At 40.6% G+C, this 25532-nt stretch overlaps 1 protein-coding gene across 1 annotated transcript in view; it reads left to right on the top strand.

Annotated features, from left to right (window-relative positions):
• Positions 1-25532, top strand: part of LOC135513190 (microtubule-associated serine/threonine-protein kinase 2-like) — a 316935-nt gene that overhangs the window by 248241 nt on the left and 43162 nt on the right. Inside the window, exons 7-10 of the mRNA XM_064935986.1 lie at positions 5002-5077; positions 5755-5775; positions 16103-16181; positions 18664-18815. Coding sequence (XP_064792058.1) covers positions 5002-5077; positions 5755-5775; positions 16103-16181; positions 18664-18815 — 328 coding nt within the window. The remainder of the gene's footprint in view (positions 1-5001; positions 5078-5754; positions 5776-16102; positions 16182-18663; positions 18816-25532) is intronic.

The following is a 25532-nucleotide window of genomic DNA, read 5'->3' as shown; positions in this document are numbered from 1 at the left end:
TATGACTTCCCCCTTAGCTCTTCAGCTCCAGCAGAGTTAAGAGTCTAATCATGTTTCTGCTTTAGGCCTTTCTTTTCCTAACGACTTAATGCTAATGAAATGGAGGGTTTTTAATAACACATCTTCAATACAGCTGAGAAAAAAGGTTGAAGTTCCTGTCTGAAAAGGAATTTCATTAAATACAGACTCTCTCTGGTGCTCTCTCTTGCTTTCCCTCAATCTTTCTATCTCCATCCATCCCCCTCTCTCCCGCTCTCTCTCTGTCTCCACTCTCTCTCTCCCTTTCTCTATCTTTCTTTCACCATCCATGTCTCTCTCCACCTCTCTCTCTCGCGCTCTTTCTCTCTCTCAATTTCAATTTAAGGGCTTTATTGGCATGGGAAACATATGTTTACATTGCCAAAGCAAGTGACATAGATAATAAACATTAACAAAATGAACTGTAAACATTAGTGATGCACCGATATGACATTTTTGGCCGATACCGATATCAAATATTTTCCTTGCCAAAAAAAACGATACCCGATATTTACTATTTTAGCGGCCTTTTAAGCATTCTAGTACAGTAGTAGATAACACACACACGGACACAGAGATCGAAGGCACTGCATCTCAGTCCAAGGGGCGTCACAACAGTCCCTGGTTCGAATCCAGGCTGTATCACATCTGGCTGTGATTTTGAGTCCCATAGGACGGCTCACAATTGGCCCAGCGTCGTCCGGGTTTGGTCGGTGTAGGCCGTCATTGTAAATAAGAATTTGTTCTTAACTGAAATAAAGGTTACACACCACACTGACAAAAAGTTATTTTGTTGGCATTTACCCAGGTCCCCATTACCAGTAAAACATCATCAAAACCTATTTCTTTCACTTACTTGCTGTTTGGTTCATTTTTTCAGTCGTTTCATTCTCAACCAGGATTTCATCATACATGTCAAGCAGTGAAGTTTCAGCTCTGTCTGTCCGTGGCCTCTCTTCCTCGTTACGCACCGTCACTGTGTCCGTTTCCATCTTGTCCAGCTGTTTATGTAACATTTCACATAAACCCTGTTTCTTGTCTGCATCGAAGTAGTGGTCCTTGCACATAGCATCGAGCAGGGTGGCGACGCAGTAAAGAGGCTCAGAGAGAATGCCACCGAATCGCTTGTTCACAGTCTGTGTCTGCAGTTTTGTTGAGCAGGTGTTTCAATGCCATGAGAGGGTATCATATCTGCTGCAGACACAGTTGACAATCTTATTTCTCGAGTCAGTTGTTTGAATGGAGCTAGCTAGTGTGTTCATGTTTCCAACTTTCAAACATGTTCTCAAAAGCCATTGAATTGGCAGCAGCGGTATGACAACCAGCACATTCTTGAGCAATACGGCTTTCCTCAGTACGAAATCCTCGTCAACCCACTGTGCTGTCTGACTCAGCATGCTCATGGGGCGGCAGGTAGCCTTGTGATTAGAGCGTTGGACTAGTAACCGAAAGGTTGGAAGATCGAATCCCTGAGCTGACAAGGTAAAAATCTGTAGTTCTGCCCCTGAACAGGCAGTTAACCCACTGTTCCAAGGCCGTCATTGTAAATAAGAATTTGTTCTTAACTGACTTGCCTAGTTAAAAAAAAATTAAACAAACAGTATTGCGTGTCCAAGTATCAGTCTTGAAGCTAAAAGCAGTGACGGTATTACTGTGTAACTCCGGTAGGGCAACATCTGAACAATAGCGCACTTGGTAACGTTAGTGTGTACCGATGCTCGACCAGTCGGCGAAAGCCAACATCACCCACAACAGAGAACGGTTAATTATCAAGGGCAAAGAATTCCTCCATTATCTTGATTTTAATGTATTTTGCCTTTGAGTTGTCTCACTAAAATGTTGTTACTCTTTCAAATGACTGCTCGACTTGTCGACTGCTCGATCCACACAGCAGACATTGTGGGCTAGGTTAGGAATGCTGTGTTGCACGTGTAGCGTGGCGTGTTTACGTGGCGTCATTACGTCATGTACCTACATTATATAGATATGCACGTCATCTCTGACATCGGTTTTTAACATCGGCGTTAAACTAGACATCGGGCCAATACCGATGTTGGAATTTTTAGCCAATATCGTCCGATTCCGATATGGTCCGATATGTCTCCCTATTGATTTGATTTGATTTGATTTGGTCACCGATATATCCTGCATCCCTAGTAAACATTACTCTACTGTATCTCTATCTTTGTGTTATGTTTCTCTCTGTCTCCCTATCTCTCTCTGTATATTTATCTGTCTCCCTATCTCTCTATATATATTTATCTGTCTCCATATCTCTCTATATATATATTTCTGTCTTCCTATCTCTATCTATATATTTATCTGTCTCCCTATCTCTCTCTATATATTTATCTGTCTCCATATCTCTCTATATATAGTTGTCTCCCTATCTCTCTATATATATTTATCTGTCTCCCTATCTCTCTATATATATTTATCTGTCTCCCTATCTCTATATATATATATTTATCTGTCTCCCTATCTCTCTATATATATTTATCTGTCTCCCTGTCTCTCTATATATATATATTTATCTGTCTCCCTATCTCTCTCTCTATATATTTATCTGTCTCCCTGTCTCTCTATATATATTTATCTGTCTCCCTGTCTCCGTCTCTTGTTCTATGGTCAGTCTAGTATTTACTGAGTGCACAGTGCGTAGCAGACATCTGATTGGACAAGACAGTGTTCTCTGAGTTTTGATTGGCTGAGAGGGACAGGTGTTCTGAGTGCAGTCACCAGGGTGGGAACTCCACAGAGATAGAGGTGTAGAAGTGAGGTACAGTAATGGCAGTACAGGTGCAGTGCTTAACCATCTGAATGGGACGCACCGTGAGACCCAAACTGTTGCCAGCAGCAGTGCACCTGCATTGGAAATTCACATGTATTATGTATTTTTTGTATTTTTGTACTTTCTTTTTGCACCTTAAACATTAAGAACAATGTTCAATTTGTCATCCCTTTTCTGAGTGTGTGTTTGGATATATGTCTATGTTTCTAATGGACTGTGTATGTCTCTGTCTGACTGTGTGTTTCTATGTCTCTGTGTTTGTTTATTTGGGTGGTAAAATAGGACACTGTCACTGAGGGAGCTAGCTGTTTGTCTGCATGCGTCTCTTCTTTAATGAGCAGCAACCCAATAGATATGACTTCAGGGGTGTAGAATGAGGAGAGTGTTTCTCCCATGAGGAAAACACAGAGGAGGTTTTTACTGTCATCTCATAGAATTGTCATGTTACACACCATGGGCTCTCCAGTGCAAAATGCATACTGTATATGCCTCTGAATCGCTTTCAGCCTTCACAGACAGTATGGGGTTGTTCCCCTGCAGTAGGCTACAGTATCTCTCCACCATACTGTAGAGCGAGGTGGATCCCCTGCCTGTGTGTGTCACTGAATGTGTCTGCGGACACGGCTCCATTTGAATAATGGTTCATCTTCTCAGTGAGGTGTGTGTGTATCTGTCTATCTATCCAGCCCCCTGCCTGAATCTACGGTACTGTTTGTACCTATGCAGCTCATTCTCCCATGCCTTCTAATAGCACCTCAGAGGCCCCCAAGCCCATTTAAACACAGCTTTCACTGACAGGCCCAGGGCCCAGCCTCAACGCACTGCTACTCAATGTTACGCACTACCAGTTACATGACAGATATACACACACACACTCATACACACACACACAAAGAGTCAAGCGTTTCCTACTCTAACAGATAGACAAGGAATAAATGTTTGTATTAATATTTAAAGGTTTTTTACTGCCTACGCTTTCTCAGAAAATACATAATTGATGCGGGAGGGAGGTGATCTCCAGCCCCCGTCCGTCCGTCATGCTTCCCCACCTGGTGAATGGTGAGAGCAGGAAGCACACCATGTTTCACCCCCCCACCTCCATTTCCCCCTGACCACTTTTCAGATTTATTGTGACTCACACCCCAGGTTTCCTCTATGTTGAGCAGGTTGTGACTCACACCCCAGGTTTCCTCTATGTTGAGCAGGTTGTGACTCACACCCCAGGTTTCCTCTATGTTGAGCAGGTTGTGACTCACACCCCAGGTTTCCTCTATGTTGAGCAGGTTGTGATGCACAATGTAGGCTAACAGGCAGACAGAGGATTCTATATAGACCCGAACCCCAGAGCATTTATTCAACCTCATCCCTGCTCTCTTTTGTCTTTCTTTCATGTTCCTCCTCTCTCTATCTTCCTATTCTCTCTCCATCATCTTGTTTCTCTGTCCCTTCTGCAGTATTACTAAGAACAGTAATGACACGTTGTGTTCTGCGGCTACTGGAAGAGTAGCTTGTTTGTCTCCATCTCCTTCCTCTCTGTAATGGGCTTTAAATGCTCTTGTTTCTCTCATTCATCTCATCTCTCTCTGATTCTACTGCTGCTGTTGTTGCTGTGAAGAAGCAGCCAGACGATTAGCAGACCAGTGATTAAGCACCTCGTGTCCGTCTCATCCGGGTCCTCCCCCTCACATCATCTCCTCGGGCCTGTCCCTGGCTAAATTACAACACCTGCATCCAGAGCTTTGTTATCTCTAAAGGACTCCTATTATCCTGTTGGAAAGTAGGAAGACAGAGGAGGGGGAGGCGTGATGTATTTGCTATTTACCGTTGGGTGAAGGAGGTGGGGGATGTACGTACTATGCGATACACACACAGGGATGTCAGAACAATAGATTCCAGTCTCTTTCCACATGCTAATAAAGGTTGGGTGTTTTTCTGTAACCTGTGTGATTGTGTTGTTGGGTTATTTCTGTTGTCCATGTGTCCTGCTAGGTTCTCCTTGACGTGGTTCTTAGCGGGAAATAAATATTATCTTGGGTAATCTATTGTGTAGGTTCACGACCTTGTTACACACATCAGTGATATGACTATGTAAGGGGACTTTATGGCCTTTACACCTAAATAACTAGGTCTAGAGCTGAGCCTTTTGCTTCTTCTTGTATTTAATCATTGTCGTTCTATCTTACTTCTCCCAGGGAGCAGCCCCCTGGACAGCCCCAGAAACTTCTCCCCCAGCACGGCAGCACACTTCTCCTTCGTTCCAGCTCGCAGGTGAGCCTGGGGTCAAGGGGTTAACTCATTTGGGATCACATGACTTAATGTGTCTGATCATCTTATCTCTGTATATACAGTGGTTTGCTAGGCAGAAGGGATTATTACCCCGTTCTGTCATTTGAGCCATAATGCTGATTGACAGTCACCTGCACCCCACAGAAGAGACAGTTTCCCCAAGCCCAGTTAAACTTTTTTCTTCAACTCCTCCCATGGCTAATACTCACAGCAGCTCTGTGATAATTGACAGGTTGGCTAATCAAAGCCAGATCATCTGAAGGGTTGAAGCCTAGTTTAATATCCTCTGATCATTCACAGGCTTTGAATAGGTGTAATTACATAACTAGATATAGCGAGCCTGAGAGGAGTTAGGCACAACTCCACATGAAAAGGATTCTAAGAAGTAAGTTTCATCAGTCCTTCGAGACAAGAAGACCGATATGCCATGTGCCAGTAAAATGAAATAACCTGTCTTCTCTATGGGAGATAGATAACACTTCTGCTCTGAATCAGTAAATCAGGTTGGACAGGGAGACAGGAAAATGAACCTGATGCAACAGTGCCACACAATGGTGAAGTGTGATAAATAAGGATATCTGACATGAAATGGTTCTGCGTTGCTCATCACAAAACCAGTGGGTTTGTAGAGCTAACACACTATCCTCTCTCCCACACAGTCACGGGCACAGGGCTGACAGGTAACCTTTGACCTTTCACCATCACCTTTTCCCATGTCCTCTGCCCAGCATGGACACACCAGGGCCCCAGAGAAGTTCTAGTAGCAGTGATGTTCTAGGATCTATCCATATAATCGTATTCATTATGATCTGAAAGGCTAAACTGATCCTAGAGCAGCACTCCTCGGAGATGCTTTGTGGACACGGGCCCTGAAAAGGCGCCACGTCTTGTTGAGCAGAGCAGTCCTTTTGTGTTGCTGTTTTTACAGTGAACGTATCCGTGGATTTGTGATGCCCTAGAGTCCCTAAAGAAGTATGGTCATCCCAAGCCTGCATGAAACTACCCTATAACTAGGACTGTGATGCAGAACAGCTTCAGTTCATCTCATATTCATCTCCATGTTGTGGTCTTGGCTGTGTTTGTGTGTGTGTTGCTGGCTTGTGTCCGTGTGTGTTTGCTTGCATGTGTTTGCAGACTTTGTATAAATTGTACTCTCCACATAGCTCATCCAAATATACCTACTACTGAACATACTATTTTCTGTCCAAATGATATATACTGTCTCAACACACCACATATTTATATTGTGGATTCTGACACATGCTCTCTGTAATGTATCTACTGTGGGTTGTTATTTCCTGATTTCTTGCCGACACAAGACATTATACTGTACTGTTGGAGCTAGTAACACAATACATTATACTGTACTGTTGTAGCTGGTAACACAATACATTATACTGTACTGTTGGAGCTAGTAACACAATACATTCTACTGCACTGTTGGAGCTAGTAACACAATACATTATACTGTACTGTTGGAGCTAGTAACACAATACATTATACTGTACTGTTGGAGCTAGTAACACAAGACATTATACTGTACTGTTGGAGCTAGTAACACAATACATTACACTGTACTGTTGGAGCTAGTAACACAATACATTATACTGTACTGTTGGAGCTAGTAACACAATACATTCTACTGCACTGTTGGAGCTAGTAACACAATACATTATACTGTACTGTTGGAGCTAGTAACACAATACATTATACTGTACTGTTGGAGCTAGTAACACAATACATTCTACTGCACTGTTGGAGCTAGTAACACAATACATTATACTGTACTGTTGGAGCTAGTAACACAATACATTCTACTGTACTGTTGGAGCTAGTAACACAATACATTATACTGTACTGTTGGAGCTAGTAACACAATACATTACACTGTACTGTTGGAGCTAGTAACACAATACATTATACTGTACTGTTGGAGCTAGTAACACAAGACATTATACTGTACTTTTGGAGCTAGTAACACAATACATTACACTGTACTGTTGGAGCTAGTAACACAATACATTATACTGTACTGTTGGAGCTAGTAACACAATACATTCTACTGCACTGTTGGAGCTAGTAACACAATACATTATACTGTACTGTTGGAGCTAGTAACACAATACATTATACTGTACTGTTGGAGCTAGTAACACAATACATTATACTGTACTGTTGGAGCTAGTAACACAATACATTCTACTGTACTGTTGGAGCTAGTAACAAAATACATTATACTGTACTGTTGGAGCTAGTAACACAAGACATTATACTGTACTCTTGGAGCTAGTAACACAATACACTATACTGTACTGTTGGAGCTAGTAACACAATACATTATACTGTACTGTTGTAGCTAGTAACACAATACATTCTACTGCACTGTTGGAGCTAGTAACACAATACATTATACTGTACTGTTGGAGCTAGTAACACAATACATTATACTGTACTGTTGGAGCTAGTAACACAATACATTATACTGTACTGTTGGAGCTAGTAACACAATACATTCTACTGTACTGTTGGAGCTAGTAACACAATACATTATACTGCACTGTTGGAGCTAGTAACACAATACATTATACTGTACTGTTGGAGCTAGTAACACAATACATTCTACTGTACTGTTGGAGCTAGTAACACAATACATTATACTGTACTGTTGGAGCTAGTAACACAATACATTATACTGTACTGTTGGAGCTAGTAACACAATACATTCTACTGTACTGTTGGAGCTAGTAACACAATACATTATACTGTACTGTTGGAGCTAGTAACACAATACATTATACTGTACTGTTGGAGCTAGTAACACAATACATTATACTGTACTGTTGGAGCTAGTAACACAATACATTCTACTGTACTGTTGGAGCTAGTAACAAAATACATTATACTGTACTGTTGGAGCTAGTAACACAAGACATTATACTGTACTCTTGGAGCTAGTAACACAATACACTATACTGTACTGTTGGAGCTAGTAACACAATACATTATACTGTACTGTTGTAGCTAGTAACACAATACATTCTACTGCACTGTTGGAGCTAGTAACACAATACATTATACTGTACTGTTGGAGCTAGTAACACAATACATTATACTGTACTGTTGGAGCTAGTAACACAATACATTATACTGTACTGTTGGAGCTAGTAACACAATACATTCTACTGTACTGTTGGAGCTAGTAACACAATACATTATACTGCACTGTTGGAGCTAGTAACACAATACATTATACTGTACTGTTGGAGCTAGTAACACAATACATTCTACTGTACTGTTGGAGCTAGTAACACAATACATTATACTGTACTGTTGGAGCTAGTAACACAATACATTATACTGTACTGTTGGAGCTAGTAACACAATACATTCTACTGTACTGTTGGAGCTAGTAACACAATACATTCTACTGCACTGTTGGAGCTAGTAACACAATACATTACACTGTACTGTTGGAGCTAGTAACACAATACATTATACTGTACTGTTGGAGCTAGTAACACAATACATTCTACTGCACTGTTGGAGCTAGTAACACAATACATTATACTGTAATGTTGGAGCTAGTAACACAATACATTCTACTGTACTGTTGGAGCTAGTAACACAATACATTATACTGTACTGTTGGAGCTAGTAACACAATACATTCTACTGTACTGTTGGAGCTAGTAACACAATACATTATACTGTACTGTTGGAGCTAGTAACACAATACATTCTACTGTACTGTTGGAGCTAGTAACACAAGACATTATACTGTACTGTTGGAGCTAGTAACACAAGATATTATACTGTACTGTTGGAGCTATTAACACAATACATTATACTGTACTGTTGGAGCTAGTAACACAAGACATTATACTGCACTGTTAAAGCTAGTAACACAATACATTCGACTGCACTGTTGGAGCTAGTAACACAAGACATTATACTGTACTGTTGGAGCTAGTAACACAATACATTCTACTGTACTGTTGGAGCTAGTAACACAATACATTCTACTGTACTGTTGGAGCTAGTAACACAATACATTATACTGTACTGTTGGAGCTAGTAACACAATACATTCTACTGTACTGTTGGAGCTAGTAACACAATACATTATACTGTACTGTTGTAGCTAGTAACACAATACATTCTACTGTACTGTTGGAGCTAGTAACACAATACATTCTACTGTACTGTTGGAGCTAGTAACACAATACATTATACTGTTCTGTTGGAGCTAGTAACACAATACATTATACTGTACTGTTGGAGCTAGTAACACAATACATTATACTGTACTGTTGGAGCTAGTAACACAATACATTCTACTGTACTGTTGGAGCTAGTAACACAATACATTATACTGTTCTGTTGGAGCTAGTAACACAATACATTATACTGTACTGTTGGAGCTAGTAACACAATACATTATACTGTACTGTTAGAGCTAGTAACACAATACATTCTACTGTACTGTTGGAGCTAGTAACACAATACATTATACTGTACTGTTGGAGCTAGTAACACAATATATTCTACTGTACTGTTGGAGCTAGTAACACAATACATTATACTGTACTGTTGGAGCTAGTAACACAATACATTCTACTGTACTGTTGGAGCTAGTAACACAATACATTATACTGTACTGTTGGAGCTAGTAACACAATACATTATACTGCACTGTTGGAGCTAGTAACACAATACATTATACTGTACTGTTGGAGCTAGTAACACAATACATTCTACTGTACTGTTGGAGCTAGTAACACAATACATTCTACTGTACTGTTGGAGCTAGTAACACAATACATTCTACTGTACTGTTGGAGCTAGTAACACAATACATTCTACTGCACTGTTGGAGCTAGTAACACAATACATTCTACTGTACTGTTGGAGCTAGTAACACAATACATTCTACTGCACTGTTGGAGCTAGTAACACAATACATTACACTGTACTGTTGGAGCTAGTAACACAATACATTATACTGTACTGTTGGAGCTAGTAACACAATACATTCTACTGCACTGTTGGAGCTAGTAACACAATACATTATACTGTACTGTTGGAGCTAGTAACACAATACATTATACTGTACTGTTGGAGCTAGTAACACAATACATTATACTGTACTGTTGGAGCTAGTAACACAATACATTCTACTGTACTGTTGGAGCTAGTAACACAATACATTATACTGTACTGTTGGAGCTAGTAACACAATACATTCTACTGTACTGTTGGAGCTAGTAACACAAGACATTATACTGTACTGTTGGAGCTAGTAACACAAGATATTATACTGTACTGTTGGAGCTATTAACACAATACATTATACTGTACTGTTGGAGCTAGTAACACAAGACATTATACTGCACTGTTAAAGCTAGTAACACAATACATTCGACTGCACTGTTGGAGCTAGTAACACAAGACATTATACTGTACTGTTGGAGCTAGTAACACAATACATTCTACTGTACTGTTGGAGCTAGTAACACAATACATTCTACTGCACTGTTGGAGCTAGTAACACAATACATTCTACTGCACTGTTGGAGCTAGTAACACAATACATTATACTGTACTGTTGGAGCTAGTAACACAATACATTCTACTGTACTGTTGGAGCTAGTAACACAATACATTATACTGTACTGTTGGAGCTAGTAACACAATACATTCTACTGTACTGTTGGAGCTAGTAACACAATACATTCTACTGTACTGTTGGAGCTAGTAACACAATACATTATACTGTACTGTTGTAGCTAGTAACACAATACATTCTACTGTACTGTTGGAGCTAGTAACACAATACATTCTACTGTACTGTTGGAGCTAGTAACACAATACATTATACTGTTCTGTTGGAGCTAGTAACACAATACATTATACTGTACTGTTGGAGCTAGTAACACAATACATTATACTGTACTGTTGGAGCTAGTAACACAATACATTCTACTGTACTGTTGGAGCTAGTAACACAATACATTATACTGTACTGTTGGAGCTAGTAACACAATACATTCTACTGTACTGTTGGAGCTAGTAACACAATACATTCTACTGCACTGTTGGAGCTGGTAACACAATACATTATACTGTACTGTTGTAGCTGGTAACACAATACATTATACTGTACTGTTGGAGCTAGTAACACAATACATTATACTGTACTGTTGGAGCTAGTAACACAATACATTCTACTGTACTGTTGGAGCTAGTAACACAATACATTCTACTGCACTGTTGGAGCTAGTAACACAATACATTCTACTGCACTGTTGGAGCTAGTAACACAATACATTCTACTGTACTGTTGGAGCTAGTAACACAATACATTATACTGTACTGTTGGAGCTAGTAACACAATACATTATACTGTACTGTTGGAGCTAGTAACACAATACATTCTACTGTACTGTTGGAGCTAGTAACACAATACATTCTACTGTACTGTTGGAGCTAGTAACACAATACATTATATTGTACTGTTGGAGCTAGTAACACAATACATTCTACTGTACTGTTGGAGCTAGTTACACAATACATTATACTGTACTGTTGGAGCTAGTAACACAATACATTATACTGTACTGTTGGAGCTAGTAACACAAGACATTATACTGTACTGTTGGAGCTAGTAACACAAGATATTATACTGTACTGTTGGAGCTAGTAACACAATACATTATACTGTACTGTTGGAGCTAGTAACACAAGACATTATACTGCACTGTTAAAGCTAGTAACACAATCCATTCGACTGCACTGTTGGAGCTAGTAACACAAGACATTATACTGTACTGTTGGAGCTAGTAACACAATACATTATACTGCACTGTTGGAGCTAGTAACACAATACATTATACTGTACTGTTGGAGCTGGTAACACAATACATTATACTGTACTGTTGGAGCTAGTAACACAATACATGATACTGTATTGTTGGAGCTAGTAACACAATACATTCTACTGTACTGTTGGAGCTAGTAACACAATACATTCTACTGTACTGTTGGAGCTAGTAACACAAGACATTATACTGTACTGTTGGAGCTAGTAACACAAGATATTATACTGTACTGTTGGAGCTATTAACACAATACATTATACTGTACTGTTGGAGCTAGTAACACAAGACATTATACTGCACTGTTAAAGCTAGTAACACAATACATTCGACTGCACTGTTGGAGCTAGTAACACAAGACATTATACTGTACTGTTGGAGCTAGTAACACAATACATTCTACTGTACTGTTGGAGCTAGTAACACAATACATTCTACTGCACTGTTGGAGCTAGTAACACAATACATTCTACTGCACTGTTGGAGCTAGTAACACAATACATTATACTGTACTGTTGGAGCTAGTAACACAATACATTCTACTGTACTGTTGGAGCTAGTAACACAATACATTATACTGTACTGTTGGAGCTAGTAACACAATACATTCTACTGTACTGTTGGAGCTAGTAACACAATACATTCTACTGTACTGTTGGAGCTAGTAACACAATACATTATACTGTACTGTTGTAGCTAGTAACACAATACATTCTACTGTACTGTTGGAGCTAGTAACACAATACATTCTACTGTACTGTTGGAGCTAGTAACACAATACATTATACTGTTCTGTTGGAGCTAGTAACACAATACATTATACTGTACTGTTGGAGCTAGTAACACAATACATTATACTGTACTGTTGGAGCTAGTAACACAATACATTCTACTGTACTGTTGGAGCTAGTAACACAATACATTATACTGTACTGTTGGAGCTAGTAACACAATACATTCTACTGTACTGTTGGAGCTAGTAACACAATACATTCTACTGCACTGTTGGAGCTGGTAACACAATACATTATACTGTACTGTTGTAGCTGGTAACACAATACATTATACTGTACTGTTGGAGCTAGTAACACAATACATTATACTGTACTGTTGGAGCTAGTAACACAATACATTCTACTGTACTGTTGGAGCTAGTAACACAATACATTCTACTGCACTGTTGGAGCTAGTAACACAATACATTCTACTGCACTGTTGGAGCTAGTAACACAATACATTCTACTGTACTGTTGGAGCTAGTAACACAATACATTATACTGTACTGTTGGAGCTAGTAACACAATACATTATACTGTACTGTTGGAGCTAGTAACACAATACATTCTACTGTACTGTTGGAGCTAGTAACACAATACATTCTACTGTACTGTTGGAGCTAGTAACACAATACATTATATTGTACTGTTGGAGCTAGTAACACAATACATTCTACTGTACTGTTGGAGCTAGTTACACAATACATTATACTGTACTGTTGGAGCTAGTAACACAATACATTATACTGTACTGTTGGAGCTAGTAACACAAGACATTATACTGTACTGTTGGAGCTAGTAACACAAGATATTATACTGTACTGTTGGAGCTAGTAACACAATACATTATACTGTACTGTTGGAGCTAGTAACACAAGACATTATACTGCACTGTTAAAGCTAGTAACACAATCCATTCGACTGCACTGTTGGAGCTAGTAACACAAGACATTATACTGTACTGTTGGAGCTAGTAACACAATACATTATACTGCACTGTTGGAGCTAGTAACACAATACATTATACTGTACTGTTGGAGCTGGTAACACAATACATTATACTGTACTGTTGGAGCTAGTAACACAATACATGATACTGTATTGTTGGAGCTAGTAACACAATACATTCTACTGTACTGTTGGAGCTAGTAACACAAGACATTATACTGTACTGTTGGAGCTAGTAACACAATACATTATACTGTACTGCTGGAGCTAGTAACACAAGACATTATACTGTACTGTTGGAGCTAGTAACACAAGATATTATACTGTACTGTTGGAGCTATTAACACAATACATTATACTGTACTGTTGGAGCTAGTAACACAAGACATTATACTGCACTGTTAAAGCTAGTAACACAATACATTCGACTGCACTGTTGGAGCTAGTAACACAAGACATAGACATTATACTGTACTGTTGGAGCTAGTAACACAATACATTCTACTGTACTGTTGGAGCTAGTAACACAATACATTCTACTGCACTGTTGGAGCTAGTAACACAATACATTCTACTGCACTGTTGGAGCTAGTAACACAATACATTCTACTGCACTGTTGGAGCTAGTAACACAATACATTATACTGTACTGTTGGAGCTAGTAACACAATACATTCTACTGTACTGTTGGAGCTAGTAACACAATACATTATACTGTACTGTTGGAGCTAGTAACACAATACATTCTACTGTACTGTTGGAGCTAGTAACACAATACATTCTACTGTACTGTTGGAGCTAGTAACACAATACATTATACTGTACTGTTGTAGCTAGTAACACAATACATTCTACTGTACTGTTGGAGCTAGTAACACAATACATTCTACTGTACTGTTGGAGCTAGTAACACAATACATTCTACTGTACTGTTGGAGCTAGTAACACAATACATTATACTGTACTGTTGGAGCTAGTAACACAATACATTCTACTGTACTGTTGGAGCTAGTAACACAATACATTATACTGTACTGTTGGAGCTAGTAACACAATACATTCTACTGTACTGTTGGAGCTAGTAACACAATACATTCTACTGCACTGTTGGAGCTGGTAACACAATACATTATACTGCACTGTTGTAGCTGGTAACACAATACATTATACTGTACTGTTGGAGCTAGTAACACAATACATTATACTGTACTGTTGGAGCTAGTAACACAATACATTCTACTGTACTGTTGGAGCTAGTAACACAATACATTCTACTGCACTGTTGGAGCTAGTAACACAATACATTCTACTGCACTGTTGGAGCTAGTAACACAATACATTCTACTGCACTGTTGGAGCTAGTAACACAATACCTTCTACTGTACTGTTGGAGCTAGTAACACAATACATTATACTGTACTGTTGGAGCTAGTAACACAATACATTCTACTGTACTGTTGGAGCTAGTAACACAATACATTCTACTGTACTGTTGGAGCTAGTAACACAATACATTCTACTGTACTGTTGGAGCTAGTAACACAATACATTATATTGTACTGTTGGAGCTAGTAACACAATACATTCTACTGTACTGTTGGAGCTAGTTACACAATACATTATACTGTACTGTTGGAGCTAGTAACACAATACATTATACTGTACTGTTGGAGCTAGTAACACAAGACATTATACTGTACTGTTGGAGCTAGTAACACAAGATATTATACTGTACTGTTGGAGCTAGTAACACAATACATTATACTGTACTGTTGGAGCTAGTAACACAAGACATTATACTGCACTGTTAAAGCTAGTAACACAATCCATCCGACTGCACTGTTGGAGCTAGTAACACAAGACATTATACTGTACTGTTGGAGCTAGTAACACAATACATTATACTGCACTGTTGGAGCTAGTAACACAATACATTATACTGTACTGTTGGAGCTGGTAACACAATACATTATACTGTACTGTTGGAGCTAGTAACACAATACATGATACTGTATTGTTGGAGCTAGTAACACAATACATTCTACTGTACTGTTGGAGCTAGTAACACAAGACATTATACTGTACTGTTGGAGCTAGTAACACAATACATTATACTGTACTGCTGGAGCTAGTAACACAATACATTCTACTGCACTGTTGGAGCTAGTAACACAATACATTATACTGCACTGTTGGAGCTAGTAACACAAGCATTTCACTCCACCTGCTATAACGCTTGCAAATCTGTGTCCGTAACCAATAAACTTAGATTTGATTGGAATTTTCAGTGTGAGTTGTCCCGGACATCTAGCTGGGTACCATGGCTCCATCAAGCCTTTCATAGTAAACCCAGGAACTGACATTAACCCCTGCCATCCTCTCTGTGTTTCTCTCTCTTTCTTTCTTAGGACGGATGGCAGACGCTGGTCTCTGGCCTCACTTCCCTCCTCTGGATATGGCACTAACACACCCAGCTCCACCGTCTCAGTGAGTTTGTGTGTGTGTTTACATAATGTTTTTGTGTGTGTATCCCAGAAGAATCTCACACCCCTCCTAGTACAGTACATCTCTTCCCTCTGGTTCAGACCAGTCTCACCTTTAATCTGACTTTTAATCTGACCATTAGTCTGACTGTTAGTCTCACCGTTAATCTGACCGTTAGTCTGACTGTTAGTCTCACCGTTAGTCTGACTGTTAGTCTCACCGTTAGTCTGACTGTTAGTCTGACTGTTAGTCTCACCGTTAGTCTGACTGTTAGTCTCACCGTTAGTCTGACTGTTAGTCTCACCGTTAGTCTCACCGTTAGTCTGACTGTTAGTCTCACCGTTAGTCCCACCGTTAGTCTCACCGTTAGTCTGACTGTTAGTCTCACCGTTAGTCTCACCGTTAGTCCCACCGTTAGTCTCACCGTTAGTCTGACTGTTAGTCTCACCGTTAGTCTGACTGTTAGTCTCACCGTTAGTCTGACTGTTAGTCTCACCGTTAGTCTGACTGTTAGTCTCACCGTTAGTCTGACTGTTAGTCTCACTGTTAGTCCCACCGTTAGTCTCACCGTTAGTCTGACTGTTAGTCTCACTGTTAGTCTGACTGTTAGTCTGACTGTTAGTCTCACCGTTAGTCTGACTGTTAGTCTCACCGTTAGTCTGACCGTTAGTCTCACCGTTAGTCTGACCGTTAGTCTCACCGTTAGTCTCACCGTTAGTCTGACTGTTAGTCTCACCGTTAGTCTGACTGTTAGTCTCACTGTTAGTCCCACCGTTAGTCTGACTGTTAGTCTGACTGTTAGTCTCACCGTTAGTCTCACCGTTAGTCTGACTGTTAGTCTCACTGTTAGTCCCACCGTTAGTCTGACTGTTAGTCTCACCGTTAGTCTGACTGTTAGTCTCACCGTTAGTCTCACCGTTAGTCTGACTGTTAGTCTCACCGTTAGTCTGACTGTTAGTCTCACCGTTAGTCTGACTGTTAGTCTCACTGTTAGTCCCACCGTTAGTCTGACTGTTAGTCTGACTGTTAGTCTCACCGTTAGTCTGACTGTTAGTCCCACCGTTAGTCTGACCGTTAGTCTCACCGTTAGTCTGACCGTTAGTCTCACCGTTAGTCCCACTGTTAGTCTGACCGTTAGTCTGACTGTTAGTCTCACCGTTAGTCTGACTGTTAGTCCCACCGTTAGTCTCACCGTTAGTCTGACTGTTAGTCTCACCATTAGTCTGACTGTTAGTCTCACTGTTAGTCCCACTGTTAGTCTGACTGTTAGTCTCACCGTTAGTCTCACTGTTAGTCTCACCGTTAGTCTGACCGTTAGTCTGACTGTTAGTCTCACCGTTAGTCTGACCGTTAGTCTGACTGTTAGTCTCACCATTAGTCTGACTGTTAGTCTGACTGTTAGTCTCACCGTTAGTCTCACCGTTAGTCTGACCGTTAGTCATATTGTTAGTCTGACTGATGTCCGGCACATACAGCCTCTTCCTCATGTTGATGAAAAGCCTGAAGGCTTTCTGCTTACTCACCAGCTCAGAGGAGATGAAGTTGTTGTGCTCATATAACCTCATTATGGATTCAGGTTAAATTAGCTCTAAATATTTTTTATCTTAGTCAAAGGAGCAACAATACCTCCGTAACCCCTAATGTACAGTCTAAGTGTTTAACAGACAATCATCCCCATTTAAAATTCTCCAAAGTTTGTTCATTCACAACGGCCCAGTAGAGAGCAGAAGACACTACCTTAGCCAGGAGTTAACATTCACAGTAGCAGTTAGCCGCTGGGCTACGAGCTACCCGGCTCTTCTCCCCTTGTAATCCCTCCCTCCAGCAGTTAGCCGCTACTAGCTACTCAGCTCTTCTGCTCCTGTAATCCCTCCCTTAGCAGTTAGCTACTACTAGTTACTTGGCTCTTCTGCCCCTGTTATCCTCCTTCCAGCATTTAGCCACTTCTAGCTACTTGACTCTCCTGCTCCTGTAATCCCTCTCTCCAGCAGTTAGCCGCTACTAGCTGCTCAGCTCTTCTACTCCTGTAATCCCTCCCTTTAGCAGTTACCCGTTACTAGCTACTTGGCTCTTCTGCTCTTGAAATCCCCCCCTCCAGCAGTTAGCCACTACTAGCTACTTGGCTCTTCTGCTCTTGTAATCCCCCCCTCCAGCAGTTAGCCCCTACTAGCTACTTGGCTCTATTGCTTTTGTAATCCCTCCCTCTAGCAGTAAGCCCCTACTAGCCTCTTGGCTCTATTGTTTTTGTAATCCCCCCCTCCAGCAGTTAGCCCCTACTAGCTACTTGGCTCTATTGTTTTTGTAATCCCCCCTCCAGCAGTTAGCCCCTACTAGCTACTTGGCTCTATTGTTTTTGTAATCCCTCCCTCCAGCAGTAAGCCGCTACTTGGCTCTTCTGCTGCTGTAATCCCTCCTTTTAGCAGTTAGCCGCTACTAGTGCCCGGCTCTTCTTCCCTTGTAATCCCTCCCTCTCTGCTTCTCACAGTCATCCTGTTCATCCCAGGAGAAGCTGCACCAGCTGCCCTTCCAGCCCACGGCGGACGAGCTGCACTTCCTCACCAAGCACTTCAGCTCCGAGAGCATCACAGACGAGGATGAACGACACTCGCCCATGCGCCCCCGCTCACGCAGCCTCAGGTAGGACAGGACACCCAGAGACTCTTAACGATCATGTACCCAGTATACGGCCCAGTGCCCACCCTATACCCCAAGCCTCCCTACCTGTACACGGCAGACCACAGACAGAACTCACCTGACTGGCTGGCTGTCTGACTGGGTGGTAGTAGGGCTGCCTGTGTAACTGCAGTAAACAGAAAGGTATTAAACCTAAAGGCCTATATTTAACTGATAGTCAAAAAGGTCATTGACATGTGGCTTGTGAGTGATTGGAGCTCGGAACACAAGCATTTCGCTACACCCGCAATAACATCTGATAAATATATGTATGTGACCAATAAAATGTGATTTGATTTGACAGTGATCTCTTCACTCTCACCTTTCTATCGACCCAGCCTAACTCAGTCTCCTCTGTCTCTACCCATCACTCCCATTCCCTCTCTCTCTCTCTCTCTCTCGCTCTCTCTCTCTCTCTCTCTCTCTGTCTATCTGTCTCTTTCAGTCTCTCCCTCTGTCACTCTCTCTGTTCTACAATTCTCTTTCTCTGTCTCTCCACCTCTTTCTCTTTCTCACACTCCATTTATCTCCCTCCCTTTCTCCCTTTCCTGTCTCTTTCAGTCTGCGTCTGTCAGTGTTTGGTCATTGCCAGAGGTTATCTATCTCAGTCAGTTTGTCTGTCTGTCACAGACTCTGCCTTATGTGAGATCTGAGAGGGGCCAGTTCTGGTGTCATCTCAGCTGATGCCGCCCTGTCCTGACATGACCCGCTGCTGCCAGTCTAAACCTCTCCTCTCCTTCCATCCTTCTGTGTGGATGAAGAACTCACACTCTCCTTCTATCTCACTCTATCCTCATGAATGGAGAACAGAAAGTGTCTCTCTTGGTATTATATAAGAGAAACATGAGAAACCTTCATGAGGTTTGATGTTAAGACTGCTATATGACACAGAGAGAGGCCTAGGCCCCTCAACTCCTACATTCTATAGTAGGCTGGGACAGTACCAAATCAAATCAAATCAAGATACTGGTACTGTTGATTGACAGTACCAGTATCTTGATCATCTTCAGTATCATGGCAAGGAAACAAAACACAGAACAAAACAGACATCATTATGTTGTCATCCAGAATCACATATATTTATTTTACAAACTAGAGCACACAATATGTTACACACAGCAGGTTTTTAAAGGACCAAAGTATTTAGTCTGCTTCGTGTTTTCATTTTTGCCATGGAAAAAATATTTGGATACTGGTATGGTCACAGCCCTAGATAGGCTGTATCTCTCTCTGAATGTACTCAGTATTGGCCTGCCTCAGTGTTTTCCCTAAGCACGTTGAGTAGCCAGACAGGCTCACCTGGGCTGGGGGGATAGTTAACACATTTTTACCAAAAAAGCTCGATTTTGGTGGCCTCTGGTACATTCTAATACTAGATTGTATTTTCAACCAGCAACTATCAGGAAACAACACCATTTGGGGGTCATACTTTTACAGTGTTAGTTACAGCAGCTGTTGTACAATATCATATAAAACTGCTGACATCCACAGGCTTCAAGCTTCCTTTTAAGATGCATTTTCTCAGCTTTCTGCAATACAGATGTGATAGAAGAATGCCGCCGGTGTTTAACATGGGCTTTGCTACGCAGAAAGCAGCAGTTGATTACTCCATTGTCAACACTTTGATTTAATCAGTAGACCTTCATCAATATCTTTGATATAGCTAGCATATACAGTACCAGTAAAACGTTTGGACACCTACTCATTCAAGGGCTTTTCTTTATTTTTACTATTTTCTACCTCGTAGAATAATAGTGAAGACATCAAAACTATGAAATAACACATGGAATCATATAGTAACCAAAAAAGTGTTAAACAAATCAAAATATATTTTATATTTGAGATTCTCTGCGGTCCAACTCATCCCAAACCATCTCAATTGGGTTGAGGTCGGGTGATTGTGGAGGCCAGGTCATCTGATGCAGCACGCCATCACTCTCCTTCTTGGTCAAATAGCCCTTACACAGCCTGGTATGTTGGGTCATTGTCCTGTTGAAAAACAAATGCTGGTTAAGTGTGCCTTGCATCCAAAATAAATCACTGACAGTGTCACCAGCAAAGCACCATCACACCTCCTCCTCCATGCTTCACAGTGGGAAACACACATGCAGAGATCATCCGTTCACCTACTCTGCGTCTCACAAAGACACAGCGGTTGGAACCAAAAATCTCAAATTTGCACTTTCCACCGGTCTAATGTCCGTTGCTTTTGTTTTTTGGCCCAAGCAAGTCTCTTCTTCTCATTAGTGCCATTTAGTCGTGGTTTCTTTGCAGCAATTCGACCATGAAGGCCTGATTCACGCAGTCTCCTCTGAACAGTTGATGTTGAGATGTGTCTGTTACTTAAACTCTGCATTTATTTGGGCTGCAATTTCTGAGGCTGTTAACTCTAATGAACATATCGTCTGCAGCAGAGGTCACTCTGGGTCTTCCTTCCCTGTGGCGGTCCTCATGAGAGCCAGTTTCATTATAGCGCTTGATGGTATTTGCAACTGCACTTGAATACATTTTCCGGATTGACTGACCTTTGCGTCTTAAAGTAATGATGGACTGTTGTTTCTCTTTGCTTATTTGAGCTGTTGTTGACATAATATCGACTTGGTCTTTTACCAAATAGGGCTATCTTCTGTATACCACCCCTACCTTGTCACAATACAACTGATATGCTTAAACACATTAAGAAGGAAAGAAATTCCACAAATTATCTTTTAACAAGGCACACCTGTTAATTGAAATGCATTCCAGGTGACTACCTCATGACACTGGTTGAGAGAATGCCAAGAGTGTGCAAAGCTGTCATCAACACAAAGGGTGGCTGCTTTGAAGAATCTCAAATATAAAATATATTTTGATTTGTTTAACACTTTTTGGTTACTACATGATTCCATATGTGTTATTTCATAGTTTTGATGTCTTCACTATTATTCTACAATGTAAAAAAAAAAACAAAAAAAAAACTGGAATTAGTATGTGCGTCCAAACATTTGATTGGTACTGTATATCAGTATCATTAGCTTTTAAAACAATTCAATCTGTTTTCTTTTATCCTATTTTGGACCAGTGAGGCAATCTCTCCACTAGCCTACCTATTGTTCCTGCTGTGAGGAGGATTCACCATCTTCATCGAATGTTTTCATAATTTATCTAACCGTTTGCAAATTAGGGAGCCAAATGAAGGCTCTCTTACCAATGCAATTCGGTAAGCTACTGACGAGTCACTCACTGTAACGTGTCTGGCAAGTCCTGATGGACTTCATATTGAAAATAGAAACCAGATCTTTTGTTTACTTGTCCCGATGCGATACACTGGACTAGAGTTCGACCGATTATGATTTTTCAACGCCGATACCGATTATTGGAGGACCCCCAAAAAAAAAGCCGATACCGATTAATTGGCCATTTTTTTAAATGTATTTGTAATAATGACAATTACAACAATACTGAATTAACACTTATTTTAACTTAATATAATACATCAATAAAATCTATTTAGCCTCCAATAAATAATGAAACATGTTCAATTTGGTTTAAATAATGCAAAAACAAAGTTTTGGAGAAGAAAGTAAAAGTGCAATATGTGCCATTTAAGAAAGCTTTAAGTTCCTTGCCCAGAACATGAGAACATATGAAAGCTGGTGGTTCCTTTTAACATGAGTCTTCAATATTCCCAGGTAAGAAGTTTTAGGTTGTAGTTATTATAGGAATTATAGGACTATTTCTCTCTATACCATTTGTATTTCATATACCTTTGACTATTGGATGTTCTTATAGGCACTTTAGTATTGCCAGTGTAACAGTATAGCATCCCTCTCCTCGTTGCTACCTGGGCTCGAACCAGGAACACATCGACAACAGCCACCCTCGAAGCATCGTTACCCATGCAGAGCAAGGGGAACAACTACTCCAAGTCTCAGAGTGAGTGACGTTTGAAACGCTATTAGCGAGCACCCCACTAACTAGCTAGCCATTTCACATTGATTACACCAGCCTAATCTCGGGAGTTGATAGGCTTGAAGTCATAAACAGCGCAGTGCTTGAAGAAGCATTGCGAAGAGCTGCTGGCAAAACGCACGAAAGTGCTGTTTGAATGAATGCTTATAAGCCTGCTGGTGCCTACCATCGCTCAGTCAGACTGCTCTATCAAATCATAGACTTAATTATAACATAATAACACACAGAAATATGAGCCTTTGGTCATTAATATGATCGAATGCGGAAACTATCATTTAGAAAACAAAACGTTTATTCTTTCAGTGAAATACGGAACCGTTCCGTATTTTATCTAACGGATGGCATCCCTAAGTCTAAATATTGCTGTTACATTGCACAACCTTCAATGTTATGTCATAATTACGTAAAATTCTAGCAAATTAGTTCGCAATGAGCCAGGCGGCCCAAACTGTTGCATATACCCTGACTCTGTGTGCAATGAACGCAAGAGAAGTGACACAATTTCACCTGGTTAATATTGCCTGCTAACCTTTCTTTTAGCTAAATATGCAGGTTTAAAAAATATGTACTTCTGTGTATTGATTTTAAGAAAGGCATTTATGTTTAGGTTTAGGTACACGTTGGAGCAACGACAGTCCTTTTTCGCGAATGCGCACCGCATCGATTATATGCACCGCAGGACACGCTAGATAAACTAGTAATATCATCAACCATGTGTAGTTAACTAGTGTTTATGATTGATTGATTGATTATTTTATAAGATAAGTTTAATGCTAGCTAGCAACTTACCTTGGCTTCTTACTGCATTCGCGTAACAGCCAGGCTCCTCATGAGGCAGGTGGTGAGAGCGTCGGACTAATTAACCGTAAGGTTGCAAGATTGAATCCCTGAGCTGACAAGGTAAAAATCTGTCGTTCTGCCCCTGAACAAGGCCGTCATTGAAAATAAGAATGTGTTCTTAACTAACTTGCCTCGTTAAATAAAGTTGTGGGAAAAAGAAAAGAAAAAAAAAAAAAATATATATATATATATATATATGAAAATACCAGCAAACAAAAAAAATCGGCAAAATCGGAGTCCAAAAATACAGATTTCCGATTGTTATGAAAACTTGAAATCGGCCATTCCGATTAATCGGTCAACCTCTACACTGGACATATAACTACTTGTATGATTTATGAATGGGAAGGATACATGAGATCGGCTTTATTCAGTCAGTTCAACACCTTTTATAAATAAGCTCAGTGAATAGATTGACGGGCAGGTAAATGTTGAACTGGAATGTAAAAATGCACTGGCCCGACACATGGACCCTGGGCCATCGTTAATGTCAGACCCTGCATGGGAAAGAAAATCAAGGAATGTGCCAGAAAACAATTGGCGGAGTGGATTATATGGTATAATCCATTCATTATATGGTATGTGCAAATTCATTCACATTATATTGGACCTGCAAATTCATGCTCTCTTTCTCCATGTAAAGAAATTAGACTTGCCACCACGTTCCAGCGGGAGAGGGCTCTGGATACTTTATTAAATTATTATTTTTATTGTAGCGAATTGAAAAGTAGCCTAGTTAATTTAAGTGGAAAAAACTACCTGGCTTGAAAATTAGTCTGAATCGGCTGTTTTGCCGACAGCCGGCGCTAGTGGAAAACACTGCCTGCCTTTCAGGCCAGCTAGCAGTATTAGATCTATGAATATTAGATGAGCTAGCAAGGTGTGAGAAAGAAGATCATTACCAGCCCTTTACAAATGGCTCTCTCTGCTGTATGACTGTACTATATAATCATCTGAGGAGAGATAGAGAGAGAGATGGGAAGAGAGGGGGTGAATGGTAGGGGAGAGATAGAGAGAGAGATGGGAAGAGAGGGGGTGAATGGTAGGGGAGAGATAGAGGCTTTAGAGGAGAGCGGGATGAAGGGGTGGGCTTGATTAAGGGTGATTGCTATGGTAAGCGAGAGAAAGGGTGCTGGAAAGAGAGTGGTAAAGTGGACGAAGCAGATGAGGTGAGGGAGAGCGAGTGAAAGAGAGAGAGCGCGTGCACCGGAGGGAGTGAGAAAGAAAATCATGAGTCTCGGACCAGCTAATTATGATTAGAGAAATAAAGAAGGAAGCAATCATATGCTAATTTCATGGCCTCATTATCTGCCATACTGAAAGTGATGACAGCTGTGGTTCTTCTCCTGTCCTTCCTCTCTCTGTCTCACCCCTCACTCATTCTTTAGAAGTTGTAGAAATGAGCTCAACATGTTCATCCATAGTAGGTTTGTCATATCCAGCTGTGGGTCCTGTCATAATGAACAGCACAGAGCCATATGGCCTCACAGACAGACACACACACAGAGACAGACACACAGACCCTTCATTTTGGGTGTACCCCTATTGAATCTACAGTATAATCCATATTATTATAGTCTCATCCAACGGGGCTCTGAGGCATTTACGTTACCCCCTCCTCACACACAGACACACACACACACCTTCCTGCCTCTCACACAGACAGCCACCCCCTCCTTTTCTCTGTCACGCTCAATTAGGTTCTTCATTTCCCCAGTTGCCCTCCTCACTGGTGTTATGCCAATCTTACCCCCTCTCTCTTTTCTCTCCCCCTCTTTCTGATTCACTTCATTTAACATCTTTCTCTCTGATTCACGTCATTTATCATCTTACTCTCTGATTCACTTCATTTATCATCTTGCTCTCTGATTCACTTCATTTATCATCTTG

This window comes from Oncorhynchus masou, chromosome 24, assembly GCF_036934945.1.
Source record: "Oncorhynchus masou masou isolate Uvic2021 chromosome 24, UVic_Omas_1.1, whole genome shotgun sequence".
Taxonomy (NCBI): domain Eukaryota; kingdom Metazoa; phylum Chordata; class Actinopteri; order Salmoniformes; family Salmonidae; genus Oncorhynchus; species Oncorhynchus masou.
This window is presented reverse-complemented; position numbering and strand designations above follow the sequence as displayed.